The 26,496-nt window shown below is 39.1% G+C and overlaps 1 protein-coding gene and 1 non-coding gene across 2 annotated transcripts; both read left to right on the top strand.

Annotated features, from left to right (window-relative positions):
* The first annotated feature begins 7,759 nt into the window (after positions 1 to 7,759).
* LOC110804465 (cytochrome b-c1 complex subunit 8) lies at positions 7,760 to 8,270 on the top strand. Its single transcript, XM_022010057.2, has one exon. The coding sequence runs from the start codon at positions 7,867 to 7,869 to the stop codon at positions 8,083 to 8,085; it is 219 nt and encodes a 72-aa protein (XP_021865749.1). The 5' UTR covers positions 7,760 to 7,866; the 3' UTR covers positions 8,086 to 8,270.
* An 8,595-nt stretch (positions 8,271 to 16,865) lies between these two features.
* LOC130468306 (small nucleolar RNA R71) lies at positions 16,866 to 16,974 on the top strand. The gene has a single exon (XR_008928703.1). It is a non-coding gene; the product is annotated as a small nucleolar RNA R71 (small nucleolar RNA).
* Positions 16,975 to 26,496: the final 9,522 nt, after the last annotated feature.

The following is a 26,496-nucleotide window of genomic DNA, read 5'->3' as shown; positions in this document are numbered from 1 at the left end:
CTTCCTCTACTGCTAATCTTGTTGAAACTAAAAGAAATGCAGGTTATAATAAGGGACCGAAAGGCAAGGGTCCAAATCAGTTCCATGGTACAAGGCAGAACAACAACAACAAGGAGAAAAGGCAGTTTAAAGGAAATTGCTATACTTGCGGTAAGTATGGTCATTCAGCTAGGGAATGCAGGCAAGGACATGGACCTGGGAACAAGCCAAAGGAGAACAAGCCAAAGGAGAACAAGCCTCAAGCTAATCTCACTGAAGACATCATTGCTGCTGTTGTGTCCGAGGTGAATCTGGTGAGCAACGTGACTGAATGGGTTGTTGATACTGGAGCAACTCGCCACATTTGTTCGAGCAAGGACATGTTTCAAGACTATGAAAAAGTTTCTGAAGGAGAATGTGTCTTCATGGGCAACTCAAGCACTGTGAGTGTACTTGGCAAAGGAAAAGTTTTTCTAAAGCTTACTTCTGGAAAAACTATTGCTTTGCAAAATATTTTGCATGTACCCGATATCCGCAGGAACCTCATTTCTGGTGCTTTACTTAACAAAGCAAGTATCAAGTTAACTTTTGAATCTGATAAACTTGTACTTACCAGAAATGGTGAATTTGTGGGTAAGGGATTTTGTAATGGGGGTTTATTTGTGCTTGATGTTGTGACTGATAATAATAATAATTCTGCTTCTGTTTATATTGCCGAGTCAGTTTCTTTATGGCATTCTAGACTAGGTCATGTGAATGTTGCATCTGTCAAGAGACTCAAACAACTTAGTCTTATTCCAGATTTTAGTAATACCTCTTTTGACAAATGTGAAGTTTGTGTAGAAGCTAAGCACCCGAAAAAAGCCTTTAATAAGAATGTATGTCGATCTTCTACCCTACTAGAACTAATTCATAGTGACTTAGGCGACTTTAAGAATTCCATGAGTAGAGGAGGAAAACGTTATTATATTACCTTTGTAGATGATTTTTCTCGTTATTGTAAGGTCTATTTATTGAGTACTAAAGATGAGGCAGAAGAGAAATTCCATATTTATAAGGCTGAGGTTGAAAACCAATTAGACCTGAAAATAAAGAGAGTTAGATCAGATAGAGGTGGTGAATATGATGGAACTCCTTTAAAGAAATTTTGTGAAGCTAATGGGATTATTCATGAGGTTACAGCTCCTTATACCCCAGAACAGAATGGAATAGCTGAACGCAAAAATAGGACACTTAAGGATATGATGAATGCTATGCTTATAAGTTCTGGTATGCCTACTAACATGTGGGGTGAGGCAATTCTTTCTGCTTGCTATGTGCTTAACCGTGTTCCCCATAAAAAATTAGATAAAACCCCATATGAATTGTGGAAAGGGTTTAAGCCTAATTTGGGTTACCTTAAAGTGTGGGGGTGTTTGGGAAAAATAGGACTTCCTGATTTCCAAAGGAGTAAGATTGGACCTAAAACCGTGGATGGTATTTTTATAGGTTATGCGTCCAACAGTGCTGCATATAGATTCATTCTTAAGGATGCATCTGGTTTTGGACCAATTCGTGAGTCAAGGGATGTAGAGTTTTTTGAGCATATTTTTCCTATGAAAGTTAATGTTCAAGCATGCTTACCTGTTGCATCTCCACCTTCCATTGTGCATCATGACATTGCATCATCTAGTGAGACTCTAGAACCTAGAAGGAGTAAAAGAACTAGAACTGAGTCTAGCTTTGGACCCGATTTTATTACTGCCTTCCTAATTGAGAAAGAGTTATTAGACGAGCAAGAAGTTGATGCATTTCTCTTAGAAGAAAACCCTAGATCCTATGGAGAAGCTATGAGGTCAATTGATTCAAGTTTTTGGTTAGAGGCCATAAATAGTGAAATTGAGTCTATCATGAGTAATAACACTTGGATTTTGTCTGATCTTCCTAGAGGTTGCAAGCCCTTATGTAGTAAGTGGATTTTTACTAAGAAACATACTCCAAAAGGATCCTTGATTAAGTATAAAGCTAGGCTTGTGGTAGGAGGTCATCGTCAAAAGCATGGTGTAGACTATTTTGATACATATTCTCCTGTCACTAAAGTTGCCACCATTAGAGTCTTAATTGCACTTGCATCCATTCATGATCTTGTTGTGCATCAAATGGATGTAAAAACTGCTTTTTTGAATGGTGATTTGAATGAAGAAATTTATATGAAGCAACCAGAGGGATGTGTTGTTCCTGGACAGGAAGATAAGGTATGCAGGCTCATTAGATCATTGTATGGATTAAAACAAGCACCTAAACAATGGTATGACAAATTTCATCAAACTATTATTTCTAATGGCTTTCAGGTAAATGATTCTGATGCTTGTTTATTCCAAACTTTCAAAACTTGGTTGCGTTTTCATATGTCTATACGTGGATGACATGTTAATTTTTGGTACCAATATAGACATAGTGAACGAAACCAAGGCTTTCCTAAATTCTTGTTTTGAGATGAAGGATTTAGGAGAGGCAGATGTGATTCTTGGCATAAAGATTACTAGAACTTCATATGGGATGTCTTTAAACCAATCTCATTATATTGAAAAGATTTTAAAGAAATTTGGTCAATTTGACTGCACTCCAGTGCAAACCCCATATGATTCTAGTATTCATTTGAAAAAGAACAAAGGTAATTCTGTATCACAGGAACAATATGCCAAGATTATTGGAAGTTTGATGTTTTTGATGAACTACACTAGACCTGATATAGCATATGCGGTTAGTAGATTGAGTAGATATACTCATAATCCTAATCAAGATCACTGGAATGCATTGATTAGATTATTGAAGTATTTGAAAGGCACTATCAATTGGGGTTTACATTATCATAGAGCACCTTGTGTTCTTGAGGGATATTGTGATGCCAATTGGGTGTCGGATAGTGATGAAATTCAATCTACTAGTGGCTATGTTTTTACTCTAAACTTGCATCGCCAAATCTACTATGGAATCTGAGTTTATTGCTTTAGAATTGGCAGGACAGGAAGCTGAATGGATAAGGAGTTTGCTTGCTGATATTCCATTGTGGGGGAAACCAGCTCCATCAGTTTCAATGCATTGTGACTCACAAGCTGCAATTGGGGTAGCGAAAAATCAAGCCTATAATGGAAAGAGAAGGCATATTCGCTTAAGGCATGCTATAGTTAGAGATCTGATCAGAAAAAATGTAATATCACTCGAGTATGTAAAGTCCGAGAGGAATATTGCAGATCCTCTCACCAAAGGCCTTTGTAGAAAAATGGTGCTTGAGTCAGCACAAGGAATGGGTTTAAAGCCTATTGTGGAGTAAATTGTGGTGGACACCCATCTTAGGAAATCTAAGTTCAATGGGTCAAACGAAATCACAAAAGAACTCATGTTTGTTACTACTACCCTTCCTAATAATAAAAGTGATGTAGTATTTTTCTAACTGTCATATGCGTAAGGTTGAGCTAAGGCTCTTAATAAGTTCATAGCCTTGAAAAGGTGGTTTGTGACAGTACAAACTTGATGAACTTACCTATGTGAATGTGGGGGTTACGCCCAATCCCCTATGAGAGTCCTTAAGGCTTAGGACCACTAGAGCATTCATGAAAATCCGGGTATTTTGTGGGGCACTAAAAAATTACAAATTGCGAAAACGAGTCTTGATTTGAGAAAAGTTGAAACGCGCAAAAGTAGTTTACTAACTTCGTGATAGGTTCAATGAGAAATCTACCTAAAACGACTGTAAGATATTTTTGTATGCGTTGGGTGTTAATTCAAGTCCAAAAGACATTGACACTTTCAAAACTAAAGTCTCCGTTGCCCAAAACGTTCCTTCCTAGTTTTTCCTGTTCTTTTGAATCACGTGGGGGATTGTTGGAAGTATAGGTAGTGATGCTTCAAAAGAATGAAATTTGTGCTTGTCCCACATTGACAAAAAATAAGAGTTTTACCCACTTTATATATCCTCACTCCACTAATAGGTTTGTTAGAAGACTTGAGAGGAGGCTCTAGGCCACCGCACACGCGCGCGCGCGGGCCGGGCTCGGGCGAGGGCGAGTGGCGCGGCGCGTTCGCGGGTGTGGGTGTGGCCCTTTTTTCCACCAATCAATCCCGTGTAACGGCTAGTTGTTGTATTTTGGTAACCGAATATTTTCCATAACGGTTACAGATTTTATTCCGGAAATTGAGTCGTTGATTGATTCTAATTGATTACCGAATTTATTTCCTTCCCGAAATAATTCTTCAGCCTTCCGTTATTTATTTTGGCTTCCTCCTTCACAAAGAAAACACAGAAAAATTGCTCTCCGAAAATTTTCCTCTCAAACACATACTCTCTGATTCATTTTGGGCAACGTTCAATTTCGTTTTTAATCTATCTTTTTGTACTACACCAACGAGATAGATGTCGTGTAACCCTGGAGGTTGATTGTCAAGAGACCGTGTGTACGTAACGGGGCAAATTCAACTTTAGGGCAGTGTTCATACACGCCACGACTTGGTTAAAGATAAGTTTATTCGTTCATTACTAGTCATTGTTCCTACACAAAGTTCGCAAGCCAATCTGCAACTCTGTTAGCTTCACGATAACAGTGTTGAACAGTCACCTCCCAACCTTGCCTTCTTAAAATACTTCTACATTCCCTGACGATATGAAAGAATGGTGAATTCGGAATAGCCGTATCTACCAACAATTGACCGACCACTTTCGAATCCACAGAGAGTTGGACTCTCTTGTGACCAGCATCCCAAGCTACTGCAAGTCCCCTTAGAACCCCTAGCAGTTCAACTCTTGTACACGAGCAGTTACCGCAGCGAGCAGAAAACACCTCATGTAGCTCCCCTCTTGGGCCTCTTATCAGACCACATACCTGGATTCCCACGAGAAGCACCATCTGTGTTTAATTTCACCCAACCCATTCGTAAAGTCAACCACCTTACAAAGATCATTTCCTTTCCTCTCTTCCTTTTTCCCGAATTGACTCTTCATTTACCATAAAGAATTTATTACCTTTTTTTTCCAATAGTTTTTTCGTGTTATGTGTAGTCTGACTTTATGTATAATAAACTTATATAAAAGTTTCCTATGTGGATAAACATAATTTAGGGAATTAATGGTGATGGTGTGAAGTAGTTGTAGGTTGAGAGTTGGGGTTTTGAAGGCTCCTCGTTATCTTAATGATTTTTTATTAATGATCTCTATTTTTTTTAAAAGAAGTATTTTCTTTTTACTATTTGATCATATATTTTCATATATTTATGTGTCATTTTATTGTTTAAGATGTGAATATATATAATTATATTTTGATTGATTACTTGTACTAAGGGGGCGTTTGGTTTGATGCCTCCAATAAATGATAAGAGAATCGACCTACCCTTTTCCTTGGAGGTTGTTTGTTAATTCAAATATATCATTAATTTCCTAGAAGTTTTCTATACTGATTCTCTACCCCCTAGGTTTTCAATTCAATTAGTTTCCATAGCCATTCGCACTCTGTACCACCAGCCGCCAACCACTTTCCCTTTCCTTTCCTCTACTTCAAGGCCACCTTAATCGTCAATAACCAACACCTTGACCCCTACATGCCTATCCCACATTCCCACCATCGTTCGACCAACCCACCCTAGCCAACAAAAGCACCCACGTACCTTTCTGATCCTCTACCCCTAAACACTTGCATGTACCAACGCACTCAACCACCAAAAACCCTTATCAAGCTACCAAAAATTCTCTCCACCACCAACGAAAATCAATCAATTAATCAAACTATAATCAAAATCTTAGATGTATATATGGATAAAAATCTCCGAACCTCAACCACAACCCAAGAAACAACCCCCTTAAAATCCCATGAAAACTACTCTTTAAAATTTTCCTTCCACCACGAAACCACCCTTCCACCACCTTGCCTAAAAAGAAAGGACCATGAAAATTGACAATGTTTAATATTTTAAAATTGATTTTTAATACAAATTTGATTGGGTAAGGTCAAAATTCAAACTGAACAACAATTAGGTCTTAGTGATACATGTGAATTGAATATTGTTTAGAATATTTGATATTTTTAGAATTTTGTTTAATTATTTTGTAGATTTGTTTTTATCAAAACAAAGTACAAATATAATTGTTTTTAATTATTAGACTTTAATGATAATCATAATACCTCTTTTGTTATACCGAATTTGCAGTTTAATTCTAAGAAAATCAAGATTGACAATAATATTGTATTTAATAACTTCAATTAAGAATATTAGAATTATGTCATAAATATTTGTATTTGCATACTGAATCATGTCAACATGTCGATCTTGATAGGATGCGAAATGGAAACGTGCTTTGAATATTGAAAGGAAATTTTAATCCCCTTTGATTAGCACCAGATATTTTTTTCCCTTATTTATTTGTGTTTTTATCCCATTTAACGAATAAAGAATTTACTACGTGTACTTTTTTTTGCCAATAATTTTTTTTCGTATTATTTGTAGTTCGACTTTATGTATAATTAGCTTATATAAAAGTTTCATATATGGATAAATGTAATTTAGGGAATTAATGGTGATGATGTGGAATAGTTGTGGGTTGAGAGTTGGGGTTTTGAAGGCTCCTCATTACTCACCACTTTGCTTTAATATAGTTTGATTCTTAATATTTATCCGATTTTGGTAGTAAGAAATGTGCGGAAAAAATCGTTAGTGACACATATTTTTTTTGTATCATTTTTAATTAAATTTTGTAAATAGGTTGTACGAGTATGGAGGTATTGATGTATAATGATACTAAGACTTTTTTTTAACTTATTGTAGCTAGTATATTTAATATTAAGTTTTAAAAAGTTTCTTTAATAAAGATATTTTTAAAAAATAAAAATAAAAGACAAGGATACACCATGAGATGACATATATCATTTTTGGTGTGTCTTTTAGTATATAGCTAGTTTATTGATGATAATAATTTATACATTATCATTTTGTCCATACAAATAAAATGTGTGAATGCATGATATTTCTCCACGTGTTGCCATTACATGGCTAATAACATGACGCCATGTCATGTGTACATATTACACTTATTGTTACCTCACAAATAGATGCTGATATCAATGCTCGAACTCATGATCTTGTTTTTGTTGATCTAAAGTTTTAACCACCACTCCAATTCATCAACTTATGACTTTAAATCAATAAAAAAAAATGTGCTATAAATACCCATTTATAATAACAAAAAATGGTTTAACTTTTCTTTATATACTCAAATCTATAAGTATCTTTTATTATTTTTGAAAGTTGTTCAAATCGTACATAGAATTGTTAAAAATATGTAACCGAAAATAAGAAAACAAATATTGTACTTATTTTTTAGCTGACCCAATATGTTCCCCTTAAAAGGTATGTAAGTTTGTAACCCAATGTAAAATTTGTAATTTAAGAAATTTCTTATAAGGTACTACGGAGTACATATATGAAGAACAAAAAATTAAAATTTTCTACAAATCAAGTAAATCCCTCAAAAAGTTCATTCTTCAGTTTTAGTTCTTAAACAATATACTACATACATAATGCTTCGTATAATAAAATTTACAGCATATGTCAGTGATGTTTTATTTTTAAAAGTAATTTCAAAATCATATAAATAACCCCGGACCAATAACACTAGTTTGTTTTCTATAGTATTATCGCCTCGGGTAAGTTTTAACCAATGAAAATCCAAAAACGAAACTGAGCAAATCCAAGCCCATATTATAAGGTCCAAACGACAGTGGACAGCCCACGAAACCTTTTTTATTTGTTTTTCCACCCCTTGGCATTAAACGCCTTTTACAAATTTTCTTCTTCCAATCTTACAACCACCTCCAATCTCCACAACTTAAGATTTCCTGATCGCCGCCGTCGTGAGAAGTAATGGGTAAGATTCCGGTGAAGATGAAGATGGTGCAGTACGCTTTGTCTCCGTACCAACAAAAGGTGATGCCTGGATTATGGAAAGATCTTCCCGGAAAACTTAGCCACAAGGTGACGGAGAATTATATCAGCACCACCCTTTTGCTCGGACCTCTCGTCGGAGTGTACTCCTATGTTCAGTGGTACCTGGAGAAGGAGAAACTGTCTCATCGCTTTTAGATCTTTCGAGGTCCTTCTTTTTCTCTCTCCTATTTCCGGGTTGAATGTTTCTAAGATCAGTTCTTTGCCCTTTTGTTACGGATGGATTTATAGAAGTTGTCTTGCTATTGGATTTATGATGGTTTTGGTGTGAATTGTCATAAATACTGAACAAAGTTGCAATAAATTTGTATTTGTTTAACGAATTTTGGGTGTGTTTAGCTTCGATTATGTTGATATTTGGTGATGTTACAGGTTGAAATGGTAAATATGAATGCTGCATCATTGTTGAATATTTAGAATTTGGGAAGAGTTGCAGATATATCGTATTAACTGGGAGGTTGGCTAGAAACATATCCGGGCTTGTACATTTTGGAGGCTAACAAGCTGGTACAAATTTGTTTGTTATTGGTGATGATGACTACCATATTTTGTTTGTACCAATAAAGCAAAACCCATAACATAATAAATGTGTACCAATAAAACGTGTTAGCGTCCAAATTGCACTGACTTGGTTGTTGTTTGAGATTTCCTCAGTTACCTGGTCTTATTTTATGTGATAGGATATTTGATTTCTTCGAAAGATGAGGTTTTGTTCTAGTGTTAGATTTTAATAGACCTCCACATAAGGTATATATACTTGGGAATATCACCTAACATCCGCAGTTTTAGCTGGATTTGATGCAAAAGTTGGTTTTTTCTCCATTTTAGGTGTTTGAAGCTAATATTACAGGGGATTTTCTAGGTGGCGGGGGATTGCTTAATTTCTGACGATAGTGAGGCAGAATTGATCTATGGTTTTATAGCATTTGTTATGTTTAAATTTGTGAAATTATCTGTTCCCGGATGAGACTTTGTAGCATTTTGAAAGCACTTAGGTGAACATTTTGCCACTTACATTTAGCGGTGTCTTGTTATGTTCCTTGACCCGGGGGGTAATTTTTGCAATAACAGAAGGTTCCCACACTTGTGGGTTCAAGTAGCAGAAATGATTTTTCACGTCAACTACTCAACTGGAGTCCAATGATATTTTGCATGTTCAGATGAGCACAATCCTCCTGTGTTTGCATATTTGTCAGTGTGTATGAAACTTGGAAAATTAAGTGGTTCTTGCACAAATATAAAAGGCAAGAAGAGAAAGTATTGGCTAGTTACGAAACTTGCTTAATGAAGCATATGTACTAGCATAGAATGCTTACTCATGCTTCTGCTGAGGTCCTGAGGAAATTCCTAACCTTCTTACATCCTATTCCTATTGTTAGAGCTTATGAAACAAAAACATTTTACTTTCATCTTATCGAAACAAAATGTGTGTCGATGCAACCAAGCATGGGGGCATGTCTGGTGTCTTCATTAAGAGCCTAGTCTAGAATTTAGACTGGATATTTTTCTAGTTATCTTTTATGTTTTTCCAGTTTTCTGCTTGGTCTTAGTTTCAACTTGTGTTTAACTTATCCAACGGGGCATCCGTTCTGTGTCTCAACTCTCATTTGAGACTCATTGGCTGAGCTAGAATAGTGTGTTTAGGACTGCCACATCGTTTGTGCAATTGTGCTTGTGCATTGTGCATTGTGCATTGTGAGCCCCTAGATTGGTTACTTGTACTCCATACAACGCGTCCCACCATGAATTCCTTGCGTTGCTATTGTGATTTGTGACAGACGACAGTAGTACCAAAATTTTAACAAGTCTAGTTTTGGGCATTTTTGCCTGATTGTGTATAGAATATGAATGACACACAGATTTTGATTGCATAATTTGAAAAACACTTGGGACCCAAGTGAGAGTTCGGTATAAGCTCCAACCCAATCACTTCGAGCCTTTGCTGTTAGTACTCCGTATACGTTTCCATCTTTTTCATTTTACTCAGTCTTCCAAATGATTGGCTTCTCATTTAGGGCATGTTTGAATTGAGTGTAATAGTCTAATAGATCAAGGGGGAACCCATTTAGGCCATGTTTGAATTGAGTGTAATAGTCTAATAGATCAAGGGGTTAATAAAAGGAAAATGAAGGTGAATTGAGGTGGTTGCAAAGAGGGTGGTGTTGTGTTGTTGTGACTTGTGAGGAGAAGGGAGGGGGAAGCTATTACCTTAAACTAGCTTTTGATCCCGATCAATGAACGACCGATTATATAGTCATTGTTAAGCCGTATTTTAAAGTGTTGATTATAGAGGTGATTTTAGTGGGAATATATGATTTATATAGAGGTGAAATTTAAAAGTTGAAAATATATAAATTAGATGGTGAATTAATATTGAGTGCCGGAGATGGAGTGCAAGACGTTGAATGAATATATGAATTAGTAAATTGATGTTAAAGGAGAAAGATCAAGTGGAAGAGGTGTTGAATATGTAAAATAAATACTTCGTATAACAAACAACAAAAGGAAAAAAGAATTGGATGAAAGATGGAGGTGACACGTGTGGATGAAAGATACAGGTAATACGTGTCGTCTAACAATCAATGGTCTTCCTTTTTATAGACTAGGTATAGATGGGGTAATAATCACCTTGGTGAGATGGTGGGTAACTAGGTAACTATTACTCCATTGGTGAGGAGGGTAACTATTCCCCTTTTAATTTCTTCTTACAAACACTAGCTTATTCTTCATCCCCTTATTATTACCTCCAATTACCTTAATTTTTTTTTTATAGTTTGACTTTTATTGACTCTGTATATACTTTATGTTAAGCTTCTGGACGCCTCACCTCTCTATCGACCACCTTTCATTCCGAAATGCAGTAATCATAACATCTAGGAATTCAAGTCATGGCCTTTAATGTAGGAGCTCCTTTTTGTCAGGTTGTCAAATAATTTGATCAGTTGACCCAGTTATGCAGTTTGACAAACTTGGGATGCTGATTTCATCGTTAGACTTCTGAATTCTGTAATCTTAAAGAGTCAAGAACAACAAGAAGATCATCATCGTAGTACCCACTCCCTTTGGACATGAAGATCATCAGAACTGTATGAAGTCTTATTAGTAGAGACAAACCTTAGGTAGCAAAGCAAAGCTACAAGCCCAGAGCAGACCAAAGTTATGGGCAAGGTCGGGAGGTCAAAACCAAGTGGTGTTGGTCTAGCAGATCAAAGGCCCCAGGGCAGACCAAACTCACAGAGGTAGGCCATACCTCGCAGAACAACATAAGTCCAAAGGAATTACAGGCTAGACGACAAAAGTAAATACATCGCCGTCACACACATGGAGACATCTGAGTAGGTCAAAGTATAGAATTGTACGCCTATAACCCCCACATATTCTTGGTACTTTCTCCACCTTCTCTCTACTTTCTTTCTCTTAAGATTTCTTATACACTTGCTGACTTAAGCATTGGAAGGGGTTTACTCGGTTAAACCCCCGAGGTTAGCTTACGTTTACTCTGCTTGACAGGGCAATGATCCAATTATTGTTTTAGAGGGAGTAGTTCGAGCAAGAGGAGGGATTGGGGTCGACTCGCGGCCAGAGCTAACCCGCCCAGAGTCATCACCGCGGATAATAGAACTTCCTCTGCTAGTCCCACCACATCGAATTGTATCGACCGCGAATAGGAGCACGCTGACCACTGGTAGCCATTTCAGCAAGCGTTTTATACGCCTCCTATGCCGAAGCGTCAACAGGCTCGTTGGTTAAAATTTCCTCATTCGGACCTAGACCTATAGCCTCCAGGTTCACGAACTGAAGACCTGCACCAATCCAGAACAATCGGTTAGGCGCAGAACATTATGAGAACAAGCGTTAAAGAAAAATGAAAGAATAAAATAATAAAAAAAGAGAAAAGAAGAGAAGAAATAGAGAGAAATAGAGAGAAAAGATGAAAAAAATGGGGGAGAAAAAAAACCAACCTTGAGGGTCGGTGTTGCATAAAAACACAGTAGAGAGCATGTCGTTGCGCAAAATATAATTGGAAGGGGGAAGCCAATTTTTGGGCATGGTAGGCCCTTCCCTGACTCCGTGACAGCATGAACGATCTTAAACCAAGCAAAGGCCTCGTCTTCTTGAAGCAGACCAACCAGCGTATCAATACCTGCCATGCGCATACGAGGCTGGACAAACCCCATTGGGGCTGGATAGTCCTTAGATAAGCGGTCGTTCCAGTTCTTCACCCCAGTAGGGGTACCAAGAGAAGTCATTTTCAACTTCGCAGAATACAGAGAATACCAACCCACAACCTCAGGGGAGGTAGAAGAAGTACGGAGACGATGGAGGCGTTTGCAAAGAGAAAGTATCTGGTAAACCCTTGAAACGACAACCCATAAGTAGCAGATCAAACCCCGAACAACAAGGGGTGAAATTGGGCGAGGAAATTGTTAAAAGCCTTGAGTATTTTAACAAGAGACGTATCTAGAGGAAAGCGGAGCCCATAGTCGTGGTTGTGAGCATACATGCCAATATGACCTAGAGGGGGATGAGTGATACGAGCAGACACATCTGGCAAGACCAGACAATAACCCTCTGGCATAGCATAGAAGTCATTGCCAACCCCAGCGTAGTCAAGCCTGGTTGCACGACCCAACCACTCACCATTTAGCTCTGCATACAAAGGCCCATAACACATACCAGCAGATAAAAAGGAGTAGACGAACCCGAAGGAACATTTTCCTCCACGTACAACGGATAAGGACGAAGTTTAGCAATGTCATCCAATGTCATATCCTCAGATATCCGATTAATGTTCTCAAGAGAGGCCATGAAAGCAGATTCACGACGTCTGTAAACATAAAAAGATTCAAAAGATTCAGATGCTTCATTATGGTCACTGAAATTGTCTAACCAGGCCCTCTGTGACAGATAGCATGCAAGACCTTCATCTAAGATCTAAGGTCTAAGGTCTTAATTCAATAAACGGGCAATTATATAGTGTTTGTTAAGATGTCTTTTAAAGTGCTAATTTTATTGAGGGCTTGTGATTCTAATGGGAATATATGATTTATATAGGGTTGGATTTTAAAAGTTGAAAAAAATATACTTCCCTCGTTTCAAAAAATTTGCAACACTTTTAGTTTTGCCACTATTTATATACCAACTTTGACCATATATTTTACTAATCTATAAAAAGCAAATGTTATCGAGTAAAATGTCGTTGAATTGGTCTCATTATGTACTTTCATAATATTAACTTTTAAAACAAGATAATTAGAAATAATTAGGTCAAAGTTATACTTTGGCAAACGTGATAGTCAAAGTGTTGCAATTTTTTTGAAACAGAGGAAGTATAAAATAGATGGTTAATGTAAAAGAGGGAGATGAAGTGGAAGATGTTGAATGAATAAATAAACTAAATGGTGAATTGATGTTGAATAAGGAGGATGAAGTGAAAGAGGTATAAAAACTGTAAAATGCTTCGTATAACAAACAAGCAAAGGAAAAATTGGAAGAAAAAAAACAAATTTTGTGGATGAAAGATGGGGTGACACATGTCGTCTAATCGTTTGTGGTTTTCCTTTTTAAATAACAGATATAGATAGACTAGGTAGAGATTTGGTATAAAGATATACTACGTGTCTACGTATAATTGAAGTAGTTGACTAGTTTTTTTAATCCGAACAATGCAAGGTTTTTAATTCGGTAGTAGCATAATTAACCTGAGCTTCATCTAAGGTCTACCTAGCATAGTAGATAGCATGCAAGACCCTTTCCTTTCTCTGACCCAAAACTGCCCCAACTGCATAGTCACTTGCATCACACATAATCTCGAACGGTAGGTCCCACTCGGGAGAATGGATGGTAGGAGCCGTGATTAATGCCTGTTTAATCCTGTCAAAGGCCTCAAGACAAGCATCAGTAAACACAAATGGAGCATCTTTGAGGAGGAGCTGGGTTAGTGGTTTAACAATTTTAGAAAAGTCCTTGATAAAGCGGCGATAAAACCCTGCATGACCAAGAAAACTTCTTACACCCTTCACATTAACTGGAGAGTGCAATTTTTCAATCACTTGGACCTTAGCACGATCCACCTGAATGCTCTTATCAGATATCAAATGTCCCAAGACCACCCCTTCAGTAACCATGAAATGATACTTTTCCCAATTTAAGACCAAGTTATATTTTTCAAATTTTTTTTAACACTTTAGTCAGATTAGCCAAACAGGAATAAAAGGAAGTACCCTAGACACTAAAATCATCCATAAACACTTTCAAGATAGACTTTATAAACTCAGAAAAGATGCTCATCATGCAACGTTGAAAAGTATCAGGTGCATTACACAGACCAAAGGACATCCTATGATATGCAAAAGTACCATAGGGACAGATGAAAGTGGTCTTTTCCTGATCATCTAGATGTATGGGGATTCGGAAAAAGACAGAATAACTATCCAGATAACAAAAAAAACTTATGACAGGCTAGCCTTTTCAACATTTGATCAATAAAGGAAGGGGAAAGTGTTCCTTTTTAGTAGTAACATTTAGACGCCTATAGTCAATACACATGTGCCACCCTGTAACTACCCTAGTTGGGATCAACTCATTCTTTTCATTTCTAACCACATTCGTCCCCCTTTTCTTTGGGACTACCTGAACAGGACTCACCCACTTAGAAACAGACACAACATAAACAATACCCGCATCAAGCAATTTCATAACTTCAGCTTTCACAACATCTTGCATGATGGGGTTCAGACGACGTTGAGGTTGAATGCATGGCTTTTGATTATCATCTAAATGTATCCTATGCATGCAAAAATCTGGGCTAATACCCTTTAGATCATCAATACTGTACCCAATGGCCTTTTTATGCTTTTTCAACACGGTAAGAGGTTGGGATAACTGGTCTGCATCAAGTTCAGTACTGACGATCACAGGGAAAAGCTTCTCATCATCCAAAAATGCATATTTCAGATTAGCAGGAAGAGTTTTAAGTTGGGTTTCTTTACCTCTTTCACAGAACAAACAAGCCGAACTAACCTCTTCGTCTTGGTGCTCTCCTAGAGTTCAAGCTCTCCACCATCAAGAGCCAACTCTAGAGCATCCACTTTAACGCTCTAAGAACTACCATCACCTGCAAAAGATTCACAACAAAACACTGCCTCCAAATGATCCTTTTCGAGGGCTTGGGAGACGTTATCTCGCATAATAAAATCAACCACATCAATTCGATAACATTGTTCTTCCTCTAGCATGGGACTCTTTAAGGCACTATTCAGATTAAAAGTAACCTTATCATACCCCACAGACATAGTTAATTTCCCACTTTTCACATCTATAATCGCCGCTGCCGTATGAAGGAATGGTCTACCTAAGATAATGGGAATTCGGGAGTCCTCCTGCATGTCTACCACCACAAAATCCACAGGTATGTAAAACTTACCTACTCTAACGGGAACATCATCTAAAACACCTAAGGGGTATTTCATAGAACGGTCTGCCATTTGTAGTGTAATGTTGGTAACCTTAAGCTCACCCATGTTTAATTTAGTACAGACAGACAAGGGCAGAACAGACACACTAGCACCTAGATCACACAAAGCTTTATCAATAAAAATGATGCCAATGTTACATGGGATGGAAAAACTCTCGGGTTCTTTAAGTTTAGGTGGAGACTTATTTTGCAACAAAGCACTACATTCTTCAGTAAAATCTACAGTCTCTACCTCACAAAAAGCACGTTTCCTGGTCAAAATATCTTTCATAAACTTAGCATATGCAGGAACCTGTAAAATCAATCCAGTAAAAGGAACCGTTACCTGCAAGTTTTTTACCACATCCAAGAATTTGCCAAACTGTTTGTCTAGATTACTTTTGAGTTGCCGTTTTGGGAAGGGAAGTGCAATAGGTGGTACTTGAATACTAGTTCCCTTCTTAACCTCGGGTGTAGCCTCTTTCTCACAGACTACCTTTTCAGCTTGTATCTCTTCCATGACTACCTTCTCAGCTACTTTCTCTACCAGACCACTGGCAGACTCCCTAGAATCAACATCTACAAGCATAGAAGGACCTTCATACCCATGCCCGCTTCGCAAGGTGATAGCATTTGCAGTTTATCTATTCTCGTGCTGTGAAGGAAGTTGTCCTTGTGTTCTCCCTGCAAGACTAATGACCATCTGGGCCAACTGATTATCAATGATTTTATTATGAGCGGCAAGAGCATCAATTTTAGCATCCTTTTCATTTAGAGACTTCTGCATCTGGAGCATCATATTACGCATCTCCACCAACATAGGATCAGACTGAGTGGCCCGAGGCTGTGATTGTGGAGGTTGTGTCTGTTGTCTAGAGAACCCAGGTGGTCCATCAGACTGTTGATTATAGTTGCTCCGTGGTTGGAATTGTGATGTGGTGGTGGGGGATGTTGAACCTGATGTGAGTTTTGAATATTCATACTCCTGTTAGATAGTAGGGGATTATGTTTGTACCCCTCATTATAGGAATTGGAGTATAAATCATTCTGCTTGTAGGATTGAAATGCATTACATTGCTCGATGGAGCTTCTACGCTCCTGTGCATAATGGCCAGATATACCACAACTATCACAGACATTCACAGATTGGGCACTCATTGTAGCTACACTAGTAGGTTGGGCAAATTGAGATGTTGTTGCTTGCATATTATCAAATTTGTAATGTAAAGCAGTCAATTGGGCAGTCAGTTGTTCAATGGAATTTAACTCATGCTTACCACCCTTGTTAGATAGACCACTAGGATTCCCGTACTGGGCATTATGAATGGCCATATCCTCAATCACCTCCATGGCTCTAGACACATGAAGTTGCATGAATTTCCCACTAGCGGCAGAATCCAAAATAAGCCTAGAATCATTACCCAGACCATTACAGAATTGTTGAATCAAGAACCACGATTGTAGACCATGGTGTGGGCACTCTCTCTCTTCAAATCTTTAAACCTTTCCCAGACTTCGAACAAACTCTCATCTGTGTGTTGAGTAATAGAAATAATCTGACTCCTCAGACGGGTTGTCTTCTCAGGTGGAAAGTATTTCACATAGAATGCAAGGGCCAAAGATTCCTAGTACGTAATTTTCATAGCCGCTCGATTGAGCCCATTGATCCACAACTTCGCTTTTCCACTCAGAGAAAATGGGAAAAGCATCTCCATAGTCTGTCCTGGGGTCACATTCTTCTGCTTGATAGTAGAGCAATATTGAATGAAGGACTGAATATGAAGATTAGGGTCCTCACCCTCCTCCCCACCGAATTGGTACCTCTCAATCATATTTATCAAAGCACGTTCAATTTTGAACTCTCAGCTGCAATAGAAGGCATGATCGCCTTAGGTAGCACAGACAAACTTGGCTTAGAATAGTATGTAAGCCTCGCCTCAACTTCTTCGTCACCCATCTCTGAATCTGTATGAAATAGATCACCAACAAGATGTTCAGATTCAGGCTCAGAATAATCTCCCAATTGTGTGATAAAGTTTCTTCGTCTACGAAAGGTCCGTTCAGGTTCAGGATCGAACGGAGTAAGATTACTAGTACCTACGGTCCTAGGCATAGACAAAGAAACTACAAACAATTGTGAGATCCGATCTCAAGGAACGCGAGTCCCTTGAGATGTAACAATAATCTAGAACAAAAAATTAATAACAGAAAATAAAATCGTTTCCCTTTTTCAGGCTTAAGTCGTATCACATAATAAAAGATAAACCTATATAATTCCACTAACAAGATAGCAAGGGAAGTCAGGATCGAATCCACAGGGAAACGTCGTTATTTCTATTACTAAAATAAGTTCTAGACTATCGGGAAATAAGAGATTGGTTTGGTTTGAATAATAAAGCTACAACGATAATTGGAAAGGTCTAGGGCATATGTACACCAACGAACAACAATCCAGGATGATAAACAATACTAATAATCAATAAAGTAGTTAATCGGACTAGCATGCTCTCTCGAATCGATACTAATCATAGACTTGAAATTAACAGACTCTCACTAAGTATTAATCTCAATTCTACCTATTGAAACAAGCCTAAACATCAAATTGCATCTCTCGAATCTTAACTTGATAATGCTAGACTAATACAATTAAACATGCGCAAATCTAATCGCAAAGTAAATGAGATCAATCAATAGGAAATCAACCAACAATATCCACAATTAACAACATTCAATCATCCCTTCATATTAGTTTATGGATTCCCAAACCCTAGAATAAGACTACTCACACATAATTGAAATAAGCAAAACAATAATATTGAACAGAAACATGATTTGAAGCAATTAATAAAACAAAGCACTGAATTAAAATTTAATAATAAAGCTTAGAAACGAAATAATACTTAAACGAAGAACAAGGGAAAAACCGAAAGATTGAAACTATAATTGAAATAAGAACCAAGTGTTTGGAATATTTGAGAAAATAAACTAAGTTAAGAATAAAGCTTAATGCTAAAAACTAAGATAATAAGATTACAATAATTAAGGGCTTATATAGTCTTTCCCAAAACAAACAAAAACCGGAAATAAACTTAATGAAACGCGCTGAAACCAGTCGGCGCCAGATCGGGCGCTGGGTCGCCCGACAGGCGTGTAGCTCGTAACCCGCCCGGCGGGCATCCGTCCGCCCGTCGGGCGGATTTTCATCCTTCAGAAGTTCTGCGGTGTGGGCGCCCGATGGGCACCAGGTAGAGTTGATCATCACGGGCCCGACCCGCTGGCCCGACCCGACCTGCTGGCCCGACCCGACCCGAAAATTAGCGGGTTTTGGGTAGATTATTTCGGCCCGATATTTGGGCCCGACCCGAACTTTTGAAAAAAATTGCGGGCATTGGGCAACACAAAGCAACAATTTTAGTTATAAATTTGGCCCGGCCTGAAAATGGCCCAGAAGCCCGTTAATTTTGGTCCGAAATAGCGGGTTTTGGGCACACAAAATTGGCCCGAACCTTGGCCCGGCCCGGCCCGACATAATGGGCATATTTTTATTACCTCGGCTCGGCCGACCTTTTGATCAGGTCTAGCACCGGGCGATGGGCGCCCGATCGGGCGCGTGCTGAAAGGTGATTTTTCTCCCTCGGTTGGTCTCCCTTCGCCCCATCGATCGTAGGTCGACCAGCTAGATGCATCATTCTTCAATAATAACACCGAGTCTAACTCTTGGGGATAAAAAATGGACATCCTAGGCTCCCAAAAGTCGACAATGATTGTCCCAAACCTACTCGGGATCGTGTAGCTAGTGGTCCGTAATAACACGAAACGAGCCTAAAAAGGCCAATTTCTCTTCAAACAACCTGAAATCTCAAGACACACTACATAACACATATTAGTACTCAAAATGGATCTTAGGAGCTCATTTAACACAGAAAAGTACTAAGGGACGAGGGTAAAAACTCTATTTAAAATGCACATATCACTCTGCAAACAAGAATCCATGCCTAGCCTCATGGGGGTACAAAAGTATTTTTAACTCCTCTAAGTCCTCTAGTGCTGGTATGGTTAGTGTCATTCGGGATGGGAGAACAACAAAGATTATGGATGATGTGTGGCTTCGCTGTAGGAAAGTTGTTTTCAAGAATAATAATATGGGGGAGAGAGTTGTTAGGTTATGATACATATAAAGCATATATATTTCATGCGGAAAAACCATAAAGCCAGGAATCCAAATTAATTGCCACATAACAATTAGCATAATTTAGGATACATACTTATGTAGCGTGCCCTCCCTAGCTGCTCCCGAACCGAACAAGAACAAGTTTAGGACTCCAAGTGTCGTCCCTCCGTAGATAGTCCACAGCACGTTTGGATCCGCCTTAGATTTAATTAACTAGAATTCAACCTAAGGTTTTAAGTTATTCGAATATAATTTGTGGCAAATTATTAACTTTTCTTTTAACCTTAAAACTATATGAATACTTGAATTGATTGATCATAAATTGTGAATGCCATCACCTATTTATAGGGTAGGATTATCGGGACTAGAAACCTACTAGGATTCTATTAATCTAGTCTTATTAGAATTAGATATCAATTAAAACTATTAAGTTAATGTTTAATTCAACAACTAACTCTAGTAGTTTTAGGAAATTAATCTTTAATCTAATCATAATCGCTTAAGGATTCGATGCATGCACAAACTCAACGCACACACGCACGCACAACCCACGAGGGGCGCTGGGCGCGCGCGCACACGGAGAGGGCTCGGCCCAGCAACTGCTCGCAGCCTACGAAGGGTGCGCGCTCTGCTGGCCTCGCTGGGCTTGGCCTTGCGCTTTGCTTGGCTGGGCCTTGCGGTGCTGGCGGGCTGCCTTGCTGCCTTGCGCACATGGGCTTTGCTAGGCGCAGGCCTGACTTCGTGCTGGGCCTTGCGTCTAGCAAGCTCGTCCGATGTTTATTTCATACGACGCGCTTCCGATTAATTTTTCGATTCCGGTTCATTTCCGATTCGAGCAATATTTAATATTTCCGATTCCGGAATTAATTTCCGTTTCGAACAAATATTTAATATTTCCGATTCCGGAATTATTTTCCGATTCCGATAATATTTCCGATTCCGACAATATTTCCGTTTCCGGCAATATTTCCGATTCCGGCAATATTTCCATTTCCAATAATATTTTCCGATACGTACCATGTTTCCGTTTCCGGCAACATCTACGACTTGGATAATATTTATATTTCTGATACGATCCATATTTCCGTTTCCGACAATATCATCGTTTCCGGAGTATTCATAATTTGCCTTTTGACGATTTCAGCTCCCACTGGAACCGAGATCCGTCGATTCCGAATATCCATAAATGGAGTATTTAATTCACTTAAATACTTGATCCGTTCACGTGCTATTTGTGTGACCCTACGGGTTCAGTCAAGAGTAAGCTGTGGATTAATATTATTAATTCCACTTGAACTGAAGCGGCCTCTAGCTAGGCATACTGTTCACTTTATCTCACTGAATTATTAACTTGTATAATTAATTAATACCGAACCGCATTAATTAGACTTAGCATTGAATGCATACTTGGACCAATGACATTATTTCCTTCAATAGTTGCCTACCCTTGAATGGTTTCAGAGTTAATCTCTGAAAAAAATAATTTGAATTCAAGCATGATATGTGACAGGCTTAAGTCGTATCACTGTGAGGGGGTCGAAAAAGCACGAGGCTAATGCGTGACCTCGTCCCTCGTGGGTGTGACGATTCTTTTTATTCAATCAAGTGTAATTGGATTTCCTGTGAGTTTACACCCAATTGACTAGTAATATAGGAGTCGCCATTCAGTTTTTAACGACAATGAGAAAAACTGACAAAACCCGGTTATCGTGACATAAAGGGAGTGCAATTATGTTTGACCACGACGGCCGTAGGTTCACTTGTGATCCCTGGTGTGGGGATCTCTCAACATACACCCGCAAGGTAGAGATTGAGGGTTCGGGGGACTGTAACTACCGAGAGGAGTACTTCGCTCGTCGATAACTCCAGAGGCAGGATATCCTTACTAGCTCAGCATAAATAATTGAAGGGACATGCGTTAACTATTAAACTAATCTGAGTTGATTTTAGCAATATGCAACATATAATACTAGTTCGATCGCGATTATCTGATTTAGATTGCATTAAGGGACCTAGCATGATAATCCAATTTCCCGAAAATATTATATTTGTTAGGCGTGATAGAACAATCAGATTTAGTTAGTTTAACAGTTCATAAAAAGGGCCAGGAAAGCAATTAAATCATCGAGAAGGGACACATTACGACGCACCCTTGAGAGGTGCGTCACGGTTCTCAGAAAACTAACCACTTTGACTTTGCTATTTCTCCTTTTTATTTAACGAATCTCAATTATGGGACAGGATACGTTCTGTTCGATTTATGGATCGATTGCGACAGAACGCGTGAACAGTTTCGCAGCGTGAGGCTTAGGCTAAGGGTTGGAGTCAATACTCAGAATATAATTGTGTGTTGTGTGTGTTCCTTTCACGTCGAATTTGGGGCTGTATTTATAGGGAAGAGTTCGTGGAAAGATAGAATTGCAGAGTTCTAATCCACAAAGAATTAGGAAAAAACACGTACCCAGGTATTTTCAGCGCCCAGAGCCAGGCGTTGAAAATAGGGTCTGGGCTGTTTTCTTAGTCAGATTCGGATTCCTGAAATCCGTAGAGTTTGAGACTTAATCGAGTCTTTTAATGCGTATCAATTTCATGACGGAATGCGTCTGGGCCCGTTACGAACTCTAGGCACGTTAGGATTTTAATTAATACGTAACTCTTATTTCCGAATCATATTAGGAATAGGATTCTCGCAGTTTTCTATCTCATTTAGGATTTATGTCGGAATGCAACACCTAATTCTGACAGGTTTCTATCTTTTATAACTTGCCACTTTTAAAAGCTACCCTTTACGGTAGTTACTATTTTTAGCAGGTTTCTATAAATAGCAGGTTTCGGGTGAAATAAAAAGGGGAATTGAGATTCATTTTTTTTATAGGAGATGCTTTGTCAAGTGGAGATTTATGTTTTCATCATCGAACCTTTCCCTTTCGGGAATGGGGACAAAGTAGGTGTGTACAGTTAGCCCCCACTTTGACTGAGTCTTGGAATAAGACGATGGTCAAAGTATTAGACGGAGTGCGTCACATAAGCCATGGTGTATGTGACCTGTTTTGCGAGGGTCTCACGAGCCCTCGAGTGATAACATTTGACTTAAGGGTCATCACTTGAAATGTCGACATATCCCTCACGTGTCATTGGGATTTGTCAACTAATAGTATAGAAACTTCCTCACTTTGTCATTGGAAGGATCTAAAGGTGCGTAGAAACTCCCTCACTTTGTCATTGGGAGTAGCTACAGATGTTTTCGAAATCAAAGCTATAAAGTGTAATTGGGCCTGGCCAAGCCCAATCACGAGGTAAAAATGTTTTTAAAGATTCTCATTTTCAGGGCTAGCTAAACGAGAAAACCCCCTTGTTTTTATGGGACGTAAAACGAAGGAAAATCCTGCACATCGCTCTTTTTTTGGAAAAAACGAAAAACCAATCCTTTTAATTTTTGGAAAAGGGAAAACCAGAAGAAGTTATCGCTGCAGCGACTAAGGACCTGCACGGTTAGTGATGCAAACCCCGCCTGCTAAAGATGGCGAGCCTGTCCGCTAAGGGTGGACACCCCGTCCGATAGAAGTGGACGAATCTGTTTTTGAAATTTTGAAGGTAAGGACCTACGCGGTTTGTGACGTAGACCCCGCCGGCTAAAGACGGCGAGCCTGTCCGCTAAGGGTGGACACCCCGTCCGATAGAAGTGGACGAATCTATTTTGAAATTTGTTTTGTGTTTTTGAAAATAAGGACCTACGTGGTTTGCGCCGTAGACCCCGCCGGCTGAAGATGGCGAACCTATTTCATTTTGTTTTTGAAGACTTCATTTTTGGAAAACTGAGGACCTGCGCGGCTAGTGACGCAGACCCCGCCCGCTGAAGGTGGGCGAGCCCTGTCCGCTAAGGGTGGACGTCCCTGAATTCGTTTTTTCGATTGGGGAACTCGCGCGGTTTGTGACGCGATCCTGCCGACTGAAGATGGGCAAGTTCCTATTTCTTTGGTTCTTTGTGATTTCTTTTGAGAATTTCTTTTTATTCATTCTTGCAAGAGCGAATTCTTTCGAGGGATGCTCGAATTTAGTTGTAACCTGAACGTGGGCTGACAACGTGTTCAGACGGACCTTTGTCTTGCGACCGTCTGCTTTCGTGATTTTGAGCTAGTCTTTACGGCTCGACTTGGTCTTCGATCAGAGGACTGTGCACAAGTTTCAATGACGACCTTTCGATGAGGTCGAACCTGTCGTTGTTTTTTTTGAGATATCCAAACATGATATGGTGTATGGCGCAGTCCGGGAAGGTGATTTTGATCTTGCGCTCCTTGTTGGAGTCTATTTTTCGCGAGCCCCCAAGCACTGGGGCTCGTCGGCTGTTTTTCGCATCTTGTAATCATGTTTGGGGTCATACTCGTATGTGCGAGCGACCTTTTATAGTAGTGTGCTACTTTAGCGAAGCCGTGGAATGCGACTTTAGTTTTCAGGCGACATCCGGTTTTAGCTTGGCCCGGATTAATCCTTTGACAGACAAACATTTTTTATTTGGAAAACCAACGACTTAACGATACACATTTTTGGTGTTTCAAAGAATGACCATGATATTTAACTTGTTTTCCGAAAAGTATACATAAGCATTTTCTGAGACGAGTCTAAGTTTCGACCAAGTTTTAACGTTTATATTTGCTTATTTGGGAGCTAAAGGCGCTTTGGGCTTGATCCTACTTGCAATAGGGCCTCGTGTTTAGCAACACGGTCTTAAGTCCTTTCCTGTTCCGCGTTTTGTGAAATCCGGGCCTCGGGCTGCATTTTCAGCGCCCAAGGCCAGGCGTTAAACATTTCGGCGCCCAGCCGTGGGCGCTGAAAGTCTTTTCCTGGTGATATTTGACTTTCGGATTTCCTAACACGTTTCCGAATGGGATCAGGATGTCACTGGGTGCGTCCAGCTATATATAGGGGCTAGATACGTCCCTATTTTCCACCACTCTCAAATTCTTTCCCTCTTTTTTTTGCTGTGTTTTAATTACTCATTGCTTTTGCCATGTCGATCCCTACTTTCTCACTCCAACGGACTGTTAGGCGTTGGCTACGGACCCTTACTCCCACAGAAAAGGCTTTGTTAAAAGAATACCACTTAGAGGCACTTTTAGGCTTACAACAAATTAATATTGATTATAACTTTCTGCATGTTGCCCTAAGCTTTTGGGACTCCAATCATCATGTTTTTGCCTTTCGGGGCAACGAAATTGAAGGAAATAATGCCCTTGGTCTAAGTATGCATTCTATGTTAAGTCTAATAAGTGCGGTTCAGTATTAATTAACAAGTTAATAATTCAGTGAGATCAAGTGAGCTGAATGCCTAGCTAGAGGCCGCTTCAGTTCAAGTGGAATTAATGATATTAATCCACAGCTTACTCTTGACTGAACCCGTAGGGTCACACAAATAGTACGTAAACGGATCAAGTATTTAATGGCATTAAATATTCTATCTATGGATATTCGGAATCGACGGATCTTGGTTTCAGTGGGAGCTGAGATCCTCACAAGCAAGAAATGAATACTCCGGAAACGATGATATTGCCGGAAACGGAAATATGGATCGTATCGGAAATATAAATATTATCCAAGTCGTAGAAGTTGCCGGAAACGGAAACATGGTACGTATCGGAAAATATTATCGGAAATGGAAATATTGCCGGAATCGGAAATATTGTCGGAAACGGAAATATTGTCAGAATCGGAAATATTATCGGAATCGGAAAATAATTCCGGAAACGGAAATATTAAATATTTGTTCGAAACGGAAATTAATTCCGGAATCGGAAATATTAAATATTGTTCGTATCGGAAATGAATTCCGAAAACCGGGAATTTTATCGGAAGCGTATCGTACGAATAAGCATCGGACGAGGCCTGCCGGACGAAGGCCCAACACGAAGCCAGGCCATCGCCCAGCAAGCAATGGCGCGCCACAACACATCCCAAGGCTGCGGCAGGCCTACCGCAAGGCAAGCCCAGCGCGCAGCGGCAGCCTCGTGGGCTGCGGTAGCTCGCATGGGCTTCGTGGGCGTGTGGGCTGTGCGCGGGCATGGCCTGCATGCTTGCGGGTCATGCTCGTGTGTGTGTTTGTGTCCATGCATAATTCCTAAAACTATTAGGATTTGATGTATGATTAAATTCCTATTCCTATTAGGATTATTTAATTAAATAGAGTCCTTGTAGGATTCTAAGTTTAATTAAATCGTATCCTACTAGGATTCCAGTTCCCTTTCCAAACCTCTATAAATAAGGGCCTAGGGTCATAATTTATACGAACGATTGAAGTATTCAAAGGGTAAGTTTTTGAAATAAAATTTAGCCACACTCTTGCACAATAATAACCGAAATTCCTAAGCCCCTTAAGGGCGATTCTAGTTGGTCAATCTTGAGGCGGATCCGGACGTACTGTGGACTATCTACGGAGGGACGACACTTGGAGTCCTAAAGACTTGTTCTTGTTCGCTTCGGGCGCAGCTAGGGAAGGCACGCTACAAAGTGTATGCATCTATACTATGCTAAATGATTATGTGTAAATAATATGCTTTCCTGGCTTTATGGTTTTTCCGCATGATTTATGTATTGTCATATGTATCATAACCTAACAGTGGTATCACGAGCCTCTTATTATTTTCATAATCTAAATTGCATGAACATGGTTAAATATTACTCCCTCTATTTCTTTTTGTTGTATCCGTTTCCATTTTAAGTGTTTCTTTTTGTTGTATCCGTTTCTATTTTTGGACATACATTTTATCCTAAAATACCCTTACATTTCTATCTAATTACCAAAATACCTAAAGATTCTACCCATATTCCCACCTAAATTTCCCCACCCCTATTATTTAATTCTTTTCCCTTCCCCCATATACTCACTCTCTCACCTCATTTATCACCCATCATTATCACTCCTCTCTCT

Source organism: Spinacia oleracea, chromosome 2 (genome assembly GCF_020520425.1).
Source record: "Spinacia oleracea cultivar Varoflay chromosome 2, BTI_SOV_V1, whole genome shotgun sequence".
Classification (NCBI taxonomy): Eukaryota; Viridiplantae; Streptophyta; class Magnoliopsida; order Caryophyllales; family Amaranthaceae; genus Spinacia; species Spinacia oleracea.
The sequence above is the reverse complement of the archived record's forward strand: the minus strand, read 5'-3'. Positions and strand labels throughout refer to the sequence as shown.

Coding starts and splice junctions, on each gene's coding strand:
- LOC110804465 (XM_022010057.2), top strand. CDS start 7,867: ATGGGTAAGATTCCGGTGAAGATGAAGATGGTGCAGTACGCTTTGTCT.